At 38.4% G+C, this 11,311-nt stretch overlaps 2 protein-coding genes across 3 annotated transcripts in view; both read left to right on the top strand.

Annotated features, from left to right (window-relative positions):
* The window catches only part of LOC109709333 (probable serine incorporator), an 11,664-nt gene continuing 1,212 nt past the window's right edge, over positions 860-11,311 (top strand). Inside the window, exons 1-5 of the mRNA XM_020231515.1 lie at positions 860-1,101; positions 4,444-4,683; positions 8,684-8,795; positions 8,882-9,056; positions 11,035-11,275. Of these exons, the coding sequence (XP_020087104.1) occupies positions 975-1,101; positions 4,444-4,683; positions 8,684-8,795; positions 8,882-9,056; positions 11,035-11,275 (895 nt within the window). The 5' untranslated portion in view covers positions 860-974. The remainder of the gene's footprint in view (positions 1,102-4,443; positions 4,684-8,683; positions 8,796-8,881; positions 9,057-11,034; positions 11,276-11,311) is intronic.
* Positions 1,019-4,366, top strand: LOC109709332 (isoamylase 2, chloroplastic). Of its 2 annotated transcripts, none has more exons than XM_020231514.1 (2): positions 1,019-1,101; positions 1,385-4,366. In XM_020231514.1, the coding sequence occupies exon 2, from the start codon at positions 1,465-1,467 to the stop codon at positions 4,054-4,056; it is 2,592 nt and encodes an 863-aa protein (XP_020087103.1). In that variant the 5' UTR covers positions 1,019-1,101; positions 1,385-1,464; the 3' UTR covers positions 4,057-4,366. The 2 variants fall into 2 exon arrangements, with proteins under 2 accessions (XP_020087103.1, XP_020087102.1); XM_020231513.1 differs by having other exon boundaries at positions 1,265-4,366.

The raw sequence follows: 11,311 nt of genomic DNA, 5'->3' as shown, positions 1-11,311 counted from the left end.
TAGTGTAATTTTTATTAAAACAGTGTAAATTTATTTTAAAACAGTGTAATCTTATTTTAATAGTGCAATTTTATTATCTTCTTACTTCTTATATAATTTTGTCTTTATTTTTTTTTTCTTTCTCTTCTACAATTTTTTTTTCACGCCTCTCCGCCAACGGCCACGGCGCCAGCGATGATGTCGCTAAAGACCCCCCGTTCCGAGGCTGCGGCGCCGCAGCGACCTCCGCTGTGCCGATGTCGGCGGAGAAGTGTCGTCGTCGAAAACGACGGAGGAGGCGAAGGAGGAGGGAGAGGGAAAGGGCGAGAAGGGCGAGAGAGGATAAGATAGCTGTCGTCGTCAGAGGCGACGGAGGAGGGTCGGAGAGGGGAAAAAAAAAGTCGCAGCGCGGCCTCAGTGGGGTCGGAGGCGAGGAAGGCGGGGGGGTGCGCGGGCGAGGGCAAGGATGCGCCAGACAAAACCGAAGCGGGCTGCCTCCGCCTCCGCCTCTCTCTTCCTCTGCCTCCGCCGCTCTCTGGAAAGAGAAAGAAAAAAAGAACGAGAGAAAAAAAAAAGAAGAGAGAGAAAAATGTATAAGAGTATTTGATCAGTTTGTTAAAAAATCGGAACAAATCTGTAAAAATGAAAAAGATGGTCCATTTTTACAAAAATTCAAAACTAATGAATTTTTTTTATACAAATTGACTTTTAAGAGAAATCAAACATCAAAGAAAAAAAAAAAAACAAAAGAGAGGCGCCACGTGGCGGCACGTGGCGCACTCTGTTTCCTGAAGCTTTACTTGCCAGATCGTGACCCTTTGTGTCGTCGACTTCTGGTCCCATCCCGAGGCCCTCTCGTGTCTTCGATCTTATCCCTACCAAGTACCAACCACCCCAGAACCCCATCGCCCCTTTCTCTCTCTGTGGTATCTTGCTCTCTTTCTCTGGTGTTGAGAGCTGAAGAGTGTGAGAGAGATTTGCATCGATCGGGACGTATGTGGGCGGCGTCGTGCTTGGCGTCGTGCTGCGCGAGCTGCACCTGCGGCCTCTGCTCCTCGCTCTCCCTCATCCTCTCCTGGATCCTTCGCGAAGTCGCTGCCCCCCTCCTCCAGAAGATCCCATGTAAGATCCCTTCCTACTCCCCTACTCCCTCTCTCTCCCTCTCTCTCTCTCTGTCTCTCTCTCCTACTACTCCTGCTACTACTACGACTACTACTACTACTACTACTAGGATCTCATGTAAGATTCCTTTATAATCTTCCCTCCTCTCTCCTACTATCACTAGGATACTTTCTTCTATATATTGATGCCTTGCCGCTACTGATTGGACCACATCACTGCTTCTCTCAATCTGCCCTCTTTGCCTTCCCTCTTAACAAATCCCCCGCCCCTTATTGTCTAACAGAAGTGACACCGCTCAAATTTTTAGTTCCTATTGGGATTTGATTCCATCGCTTGCTGTGCCTTAAAAAATCGTCGTCGGCCATGGCGACCCTCCGTTTTCCGATTTCGTTCGGGGCATGCTCTCAGAATTGTGATATCTCCAAATCGGGTATGATGGTTCCGTCAGCACCCAAAAAAATTCTATTTGCTAGCAGAAGAAGCCAGCAAGTCGGAGTTTGGTGCAGATCTTGTAGGCCGATTGCCTCATCGGCATCGCGTAGTCCAATTCGGCGATTGCATCCGAGTGTGGGTGTGAAAATTGGTAGCAAAGAGGAACTACAAAAGGGATTTTCATACACATTTAGAACTGATAGCAATGGGATCGTGAAGGTCGTGGTGCGATCCGAATATGGGAAGTACGTCGTTCGGTTTGAAGTTACTTTCTTGCCGCAGTTTGGAACTGAAGAGGGTTTGGTACTGAACTGGACCATGTTTACGTCTGATTCGTCGCTGTTGTTAGTTCCGTGTTCTCAAGCTTCAGAAGGAACTGTTACGGCAAAGGTGCCGTTTGTGCAGAATTCATCAGGGAGTTTTTTAGCAGAGTTGGTATTCGACGCTTCCAAAGTCCCTTTTTACTTATCGTTTCTGCTGAATTCGGCTGGATCGGAGATAAGAAGCCATAGGAAAACAAACTTCTGTGTGCCTGTTGGTTTGGGTTCAGGACAACCAATGCCGCTAGGTGTTTCAGTTTCTGATGACGGCTTGACTAACTTTTCCTTATTTTCAAAGAATGCCGAGGGCGTCATTCTTTGTCTTTATGATGGTATCAAAGATGAACCAGCCTTGGAGATTGAGTTGGATCCGTACATAAACTGTACAGGTGACATATGGCATGTCTCCTTGGAGAATGTTGAAGAGTATGTGAGCTATGGTTATCGCTGCAAAGGGCCAATACTTTGGCGAAAGGGAGATAGGTTTCACATGAAGCACGTCCTCTTGGATCCATATGCCAAAGTAATCGGAAATTTTTTTCCTGATCATGGTGGAAAGGTTTCTCTCTCTAGGTGCCTTGCCTCTCTAGCAAAGGAGTCTGCCTTTGACTGGAGTGGTGATACTAGTCCATGCTTGCCCATGGAGAAGCTGGTGGTCTATCGATTAAACGTGGGGTTGTGCACAAAAGACAAATCCAGTGGGTTGTCAGAAAATGCTGCTGGGACTTTCTCTGGTTTGATTGAAAAGATTGAGTATTTTAAAACCCTTGGTGTCAATGCAGTTCTATTGGAGCCGATATTCCCATTTGATGAGAAAAAGGGCCCCTACTTCCCTTTCCATTTCTTCTCTCCGATGATGTCATATGGCCATGGTCGTGATAGTGCTTCAGGCACTAATTCTATGAAGGAGATGATTAAGTCTATGCATGCACGTGGTATGGAGGTCCTGTTGGAGGTTGTGTTCAGTCATACTAGCGAGGGAGGAGATGCAGCCAGTCAGATGATATCATTCCGTGGAATTGATAATTCTTCTTATTACATTGTTGATGGGGATGTCAGATCAGGAGCCAATAATGCATTGAATTGCAATAATCCTATCGTTCAACGTTTGATTTTGGACAGCCTCCATCATTGGGTCGTCGAATACCATGTTGATGGTTTTTGTTTTGTTAACTCTTCTTCTCTAGTTCGTAGCTCAAATGGAAATAACTTATCCCGTCCTCCTCTACTTGAGGCTATAGCATTCGATCCAATCCTTTCTAAGACAAAGATTATTGCAGACTGCTGGTCCCCGATTGATATGTCATCCATGGAAATCCAATTCCCTCACTGGAAAAAGTGGGCAGAAATGAACTCCAGATTCTCTGTTGATGTAAGAAACTTTTTGAGGGGTGAAGCACTTCTAAGTGATCTTGCTACACGCATTTGTGGCAGTGGAGACCTATTTTCTTCCAGGGGTCCTGCATATTCTTTCAACTATATTACAAAGAACTTTGGACTTCCCCTTGTTGATTTGGTCAGCTTCAGTAGCATTGATCTTGCTTCAGAGTTAAGCTGGAATTGTGGTGAAGAAGGTCCGACAGGCAATAGTTCTGTTCTCCAGACACGGCTTAAGCAGATACGGAATTTCCTTTTCATTCTATTTGTTTCACTAGGGGTTCCTGTACTTAATATGGGGGATGAGTGTGGGTACTCTAATGGCGGATCGCCATCCTACAATGATAGACGACCTTTTGATTGGAATAGCCTAAGAACTGGCTTTGGCCTGCAAATTACGCAATTTGTTGCGTATTTGTCTTCACTAAGAAATCGAAGAGGTGATATCTTTCAGAGGAAGGACTTTCTTAAAGTGGAAAATATATGTTGGAATGGAAGTAATCAAACTGAGCCCAACTGGGGGGACTCTTCTTGCAAGTTCCTTTCTGTTATGTTTAAGGCAGATGTAGATGGCAGGGCATCAAAGTTACATAGGGGTGACTTGTTTATTGGATTCAATGCTAGTGACCATCCAGAGGTTGCTTTATTGCCGGAGCAGTCGGAAGGAACTGTTTGGCTTCGTTTAGTTGATACAGCACTTCCATTTCCTGGCTTTTTTGCCAGTTATTCTGATCCCAATGTCCATCAGGTTGCTGGGTTGTCGGCTTATGAAATAAAATCTCACAGTTGCTCCTTATTTGAAGCAAAAAGAACTGAGCTGTTGTAGCTGCTCTTGGAATTACTCGTATGTCTGTCGAAAATGTAGTATCTGGAGATTATTACTCAATGCTCTGTGCGAGTGTAGAGTGAGAGACTATTTGCAGAAGCCAGGCAGAAACATTTTGTGCTTTTTTTAGGAAAAACAATTGCTCCAAGCATTCATATTGTGTTATATGTGATAATAACAGAGGCATTTTGCTTCTGGTCTAGTTAGCAATCTTCTACTTTCTTTTCGTTGCTTGTCTTTTTAGTATGTTTTGATGGACAAAGTGTGGGTTTTCTATTATGCTCCAGTTATTCAGCCTTGCCTTCCTCTACTTGATTCTTTTGTGAGGTATTCCATTTTTTGGCCTCATATTGTTTGATTAGTTGTTTGATCTTCCTTTTCCTGCAGGGATAAATACTTTTGCCCATACTCCCTCGAAGGAATGGTTTCAAACCAATGCAGTCCTTTGTGTTAGTTTAGGAAATTTTTTGTTTTTTGCAATATTTGCTCTGATGATGATTGGTGTGAAGGATCAGAATGACAAAAGAGATGCATGGCATCATGGTGGATGGATGGCCAAAATTGTTTTTTGGGCTGTCCTCGTTGCTCTTATGTTTTTCCTTCCAAACGTAGTCATTACTATCTATGGTATGCTATCTTCCACTGTAGAATCTAATTATGCTATCTTCTGTATTTTCTCTGTAGATTCTAAAGTGCTAAAATTTTATGAATTTATCTAATTGCATTTGTTATTAGCAATTCTTCGTTTATGGCTTTGTTACTCTACTGGTCATTATTTCTCCATATATTTGCCTGGTAAATAAATTGCCAAGTATTGACATAGTATTGATCCACATCTATGAAATAATATGGAACAAGACTGTACTATATCCAAGACAGTGCGCTTTTACTCCATACTAATTGCAATCAAGAAGCAGTTTAATGATTATGTAGTTCTTAGATGGGCTACTAATTGCAATTAAGCAGTTGAGTGATTATGTTGATTCAATGCTGCCATCAATGTGCATATGATTGCCATGCAAGAAAATAAACTCAATGGATCTCATAGGGTGAGAGCTAGATTGGAGCAATTAACCTGACAATTCTTTTCTAATGGGGTGTTTTAGTGTATCTTCCTTTTGTCTTTATTTAGCCTAGCGGGATGATATGCAATTTTTGTAAAATTTGGTAAAAAGTTGTAGCTTGTTGTGTTTATTTTGGGGTGACCTATGTACTTCAGTTGACTGATACTGAATACACACAGGTAGGGGTCCGCCAAACCCCCCATCTAGATAAGATGGTTTTCTCAATAAAAGTGCACTATGTCTAGATAGTTATGCATATGAACAGAGAGTAGCCTGAGTAGTAAACACATACTTCAATAAAATTTTAGTTGTGTTTGGTATATTTTATTTACTTTGGTACATACTAGATAAGTAAGATATGTTTATTAATCTGAAATCACACACATCTAATAAATCACATTTTGATAAACATATAGTATAAACTTCATTTTGTCCTCTCGTGATTTAGCATATTTTCACTTGACAATATGTGGTTTAAAAAGATGCACTTAACCACATGTGGTTTTTATTTTTGTTTAACCGTTAGAACCAAGGATTGCATGTGCTGCCCTGTGCTGAAGCCGTGTTGGCATGTGGCATAGGATCATGCCGAGAACGTGTCCATGATTTTTTTTTTTTTGAGTTTTTTCGGTCTTTTTTAATTTTTTTTTTCTTGAGGTAAAAATTTACAAGCATTATTTCATTCTTGAAATTTGTAGATCTTATTAACTTGCATTTGGAGCAATTAGTGAGCTCTGTTGCATAAATTAGTGAAAAAATATAAATAAGAAGATTTCTCCAAATTTCTTTTATCATTTTTGATCTAGTGAATTTACTCATGGTAGTGTTTTCTTATAAATTATTTTTTACTCAATTATGATTTTAATTTTGTTTACATGCATAACCTTTCATAATTCTATAAAATGCTTTCTTTTTTAGTTTCTAAGGCCCTGCTTGGTTCCTATTCTGCCAAACGGGGCATTTTTGGCTGGGATAAAATATTCTGGTCAAACCTAGCTATTCCCGATTATTCTGGAATAGCTCGGGATAAACTATTCCATCCTTTTGGTGAAATAGTGCTATCCCAATGTTTAGTTCCAACCTTTATTAATATTATAAATTATAAATTGAATTAAAGTAAATTATGTAGATATGATATATTATATATTATAATAAATTATTTTTATTATAAAATTATTAATTGTACTATATTAATACATATTATTTGTACTTAATTATTATAATATGTTATTATAATAAATTACACTTAAATGTTATAAAAATTTTTATTAAATTTAAATGAAGTAGAATTGAAAAAAGATAAAATTAAATCATATTTTATAATAATAATAAATAATTAAATATTATAATATGTTATTTTTATAATAAATCATTTTATTAAATCTTATTTTATATCAAATTCAATCATCACTCGTTCGCTTTCTTCCACTAACCTCTACTATTTCATAAAATTAACCAAACACAATTTAAATTCTTTATGAGAATTGCAGCATTACATATCGAACACAAGTTTGCTTTTATTCTTGACTATCCCACAATAATAAGCTATTCTAGGGATAAAATTTTTTGTCCCAACATTCGTTATCCCCACACTGAACGGGCCCTAAGATAATTATGACTCTACTATACAAAATTGTGTGGGCTTTAATGCTTGATCTATTTTACTAGAGATATTTAAACACTCTAAAAGCTAATTTTTTACGAAAATTTAGTATAAAAATCTGGCACGGGTGGACGTGCTAACATTGGGATGCCAAGTGTCACTAGCACGACACGACAATCCTTGATTGGAACCAGCCGTTAAACAGGGTATTAAAATTGTACATTTTACAAGACATAGCAGTAAATTTATCATCCTATAATCTGTACTTTACCACTACATGATTGTTGAGCATATTTGAATATATCATTTTGCTACCTTGTTCAATGATAGGTCCTTGCAATGAAATAAAAATATAAAAAATAGGGTCTCAGAATGCACATTATTAAATCATAGGGTGGATGTGCTAAACTATAGGAGGGTAATTCAAAATTTCCCGTATAACTTACTGAGAAGGAATTATGCTTTTCTGAGAGTGATAAATTCTACTATATATGGCGTACCAAGTAGTTATTATAAATATGTGTGTGTGCATGTACAATAATTCTTATTAGTTTTTTGGACCCATTGGCTTTCATTGAAACAAACAAAAAGAGTGCAAGCACATAAAATACAACTCGCACCCTCTTTTTGTTTTAGTCATATTATTTGACTTGTAATTATTTGCTTTGGCTTTGCTTGTTTCCGCCCTTGTTGTGGGCAAGGTTCCTTTTCCTAGTTATCATATTATTTTCCTGTGTGGTTTTCTTGTTTGATTGGTTAATTTCCTCACTTACCCTCTAGCACTTTATTCATGCAAAAGGTTTTCACAATAGTAGATATATGAAATATGAAAAGAAGAGGATTTCTACAACATCAGTAACTACTTATATTGCTTCTGATTGCATGTCATACACGGTCTATTGGGAACAAAGAGGTCACCTGCATGTTAAGTAAATGCATACAACCAGAATTTGCATAACAGTTGTAACAACTTATATTACTTGTGATTCGATGTCATATGAGGTCTATTAGCAAGAAAGAGGTCACCAGCATGTAGCTGCCTTCAAATTGATTAGGCCTGTTAATGTCCTGCAGCTATGTGAGTTGAGAATCTGACCTGTCAATTCCATCAGCCTTTTAGGGTCTCATATTATACCTAGATTTTGAATAACTGTCCCGACTTGCAGTTGATTATCTTTCACTGCTTCTCTGTAGAAAGACAATCAAACAGTTCCCATTCATGGTCCTTGGAAATCAGATATCTAGTTCTGCTTCCTTGTTTTCCTTGGATTTTCCTTTCTACCTTATTTAATGTCTTATCTTGACCAATCCAAATAATGGATATGGTGATGGATTCCACTTCTATCATTTTTTTCATCGCTCGCTTCTTCTCTCTAATGGTCCAGATATGTCATAACCTGTTCCTGGCAGATTTCACTTCCAGCAGATACTGTAGTTGGATAGCACAGTTACTGAAATGTAATAATTGCACAGCATTCTCTTGATTAACTTGCATTGTTTCGAAAGTGAATGATACATCATATGCTTGAGCGGTAATGTGGATATAATGTAGGAAGCAAGGTTTTAAGTGCCGGTCGGCACGAGCCGTACCGTGCCAACAAAATACCAGCACGATATAGACCCCGTGCCGATGGCACAGCTCAAAACCCTCTATTTTTTAAATTAGTAAGTAATTTTCTCAAGAAAGTTGAAAAGATGTGATAAAAAGACATAATAAATAATTAGAATATTTTGTTGCTAAAGAAAATAAATATTTCATGTTATTATATGTCGGCACACAAGAATTTTTTTGACCGGCACGCATCGGCACGGCTCGGCACGCACCGTGCCGGCAAGTTTCCGGCACGACCCCGTGCCATGGCACTTAAATCCTTGGTAGGAAGTAGGAACTGTAATTTTCACCTCTTTCAGAAAAATTTGAACCTGATTGTTGTTAAAGTTAATTTTTGCCTTAACCCAGAAACAATGTCAAAATTTGGCTCTGGATTATTTCTTCTGGTGCAAGTGATTTTACTATTGGACTTTGTACACACGTGGAATGATGCATGGGTCGAGAAAGATGAGCAAAAATGGTTAGTCTGTTCTTTATACATGCCTTTAACTATTGGCACCATGGTGATTATTAAACTTATTTCTTGATGTTTATTTGGCATGGCAGGTATATTGCTTTACTTGTTATATCAGTGGTATGCTACCTAGCAACGTATGCATTCTCGGGGCTGCTTTTTATGTGGTTCAACCCCTCTGGTCATGATTGTGGCCTCAATGTTTTCTTTATTGTCATGACAATGATTCTTGCTTTTGCCTTTGCTGTTGTTGCTTTACATCCGCAGGTAGCTACTAATTCTGAGCTCTGCCGATCTTATACATATATAAACTTATAGTTCAGCATGAAGATTCTTTTGCTAAGCTGTCTACATCGTAAATGAAAAATTATGCTGATTCTCTGGTTTTAATATGAGAAGATAGTCATACCAAGTTTTGTTGGAATTGAACTCTGCGCTAGTTTTGGTATCTTATTTTGTAAAGGCAGAAACAAGAAAAGAAATCTTGCTCATGCCTTCTTGTCTGCGGATGGTTGGCCTTGATACTACCATCTTTAGTGTCGGAGAATATGCATAATTCGAATTTAAAGCATGTGACAAGCTTTATGTAGATCTTTGAAAAGTTATTCTTGGACTTGCATTACTTGATAATTGGTACTTACGGATGATATATTGTTGGTCTTCGGATCTTATATAGCATTACAATTAGATGCTCATGCTTTGCTAACACATGCTTCTAGATCTTGCAATGTTCCCGAAACAAATTCAATCTAGAAATGCCCAATAACTCATCTAAGATTTATTAGAGGCAAATTCATCGTTGTATAAAATCCATCAGTATAGCTAATTAGCTCTACTTTTTCCTACAGTTCCCACCTAGAGATGTCAATGGGTCGAATTCAGAGTGGGAATTCAGGAAGCCAAACCCAACTACTGAAACTGAAACCCAAACCCAAACCCGTCGGGTTTTCTTTTCTTTTTTTTTCTGTGACCAAAAACCATTTTGGTGCGGGTTTGGGTAAAATCTTAGGTATCCGTACCCATTGACATTGGTGATTTCCTCATTAAACTTCACGTATCACCCTTCACGACATTCTTCTACAGAGCCTATAGAGCGCAACAGTTTTGCAAATTATAAATAGGGGAGCACCCTTGACATTTTTTATTCCTAAATTATTTCTCTTGTTCTGGTTGACCATCTGGAATAGTTAGCTCTGTATCTTCAGGCAGTTAATCGTTCATGTTATCTACATGACAGAAATGGTTGAGTAGACTTATACTGATGCTTATGCCTTTCCCTCTCAACTGTAGAAGCTCAAATGATGGCTCAAATGACAATAGGTCCGATCAACTGCAGAAGTTGCCATACATAACCCCTTTAGTGAACCTCCTTTCTGTAACCTTACATGTATATTTGGTGAAATGCCATTAAAAGCTTGCTATAACGACGAAATTAATACGAAGTTACCATCATGATGATTGCAGCCTGCAGCTCGTGAACTTGCTATATGGCTGCAATTCTCTACCTATCTAGTTTTACTTGATGTTATCTTTATATTTCTTCTTATGTTGCTTCTTGAAAACTGTGAGCATATCTAGCATTATGCGAGGATACTAAAACATCTGAAGTCTTGTTAATTGCTATCTAGTATGATAAGACTGGTTGAGGTTGTTTTGCACTGAAATGCAATGTACTTTTGCTGTCAAAAGAACAAGTTGATTGCAAGCCACTTACTTTTGTTGGCCCAGTAGTAACTAGCTCAATTAATAAATGTGCTTAGCCTGTGTTTGCCTCTTTACCTCGAATTGTCTTTGAAAATAAAAAACAAAGCTTACAACTAACTTTTTCTACTTTAGTAGTTTTATATTTCATGTTTTCTGTGCTTATCTACCGGATAACATTTATACTCTATCCTCTCTATGACATGCATGTGGGTATAAGGGCATGGTCTGATATTCAGCTATCCCTAATTAAATGACTAGCTCAAATTGTTCATTTTGCTCTCCTACTATTTTGTTGTGGAGATTAAGATTCCCTTGTTCCAAATTGTCATACACAGAAATCAACTTCAAGTGTGCAGAACTGGAGTGCCAGTTACTATTTACCAGCCAGTTTGATATAATAGTATAAAAGTCGAAGATATTTAGAATGAGGAAAGACTTAACCATTATATTTTAAGGTTTTTTGTCACAATATTTGATATTTGATCACAAGAGGATACTTTTTAAAGGTACAGTGCATCTTATTTGACTTTTTCTTGATTAGGTCAATGGCAGCCTTTTACCAGCATCGGTTATCTCCGTATATTGTGCTTACCTGAGTTATAGCGGTCTTTCAAGTGAGCCCCCAGACTATGAATGTAACGGTCTTCACCTACACTCTAAGCAAGTTTCAATTGGAACACTTGTTCTTGGAATGCTGACCACAGTACTCTCTGTTGTGTACTCTGCTGTCCGAGCTGGATCTTCCACAACATTTCTGTCACCGCCATCTTCCCCAAGGATAGGTATTGACCAAAAAAAAGAGTTTGTACACACCCCAC

The sequence above is a fragment of the Ananas comosus genome, linkage group 4 (genome assembly GCF_001540865.1).
Source record: "Ananas comosus cultivar F153 linkage group 4, ASM154086v1, whole genome shotgun sequence".
Classification (NCBI taxonomy): domain Eukaryota; kingdom Viridiplantae; phylum Streptophyta; class Magnoliopsida; order Poales; family Bromeliaceae; genus Ananas; species Ananas comosus.
This window is presented reverse-complemented; position numbering and strand designations above follow the sequence as displayed.

Coding starts and splice junctions, on each gene's coding strand:
- LOC109709332 (XM_020231514.1), top strand. CDS start 1,465: ATGGCGACCCTCCGTTTTCCGATTTCGTTCGGGGCATGCTCTCAGAAT.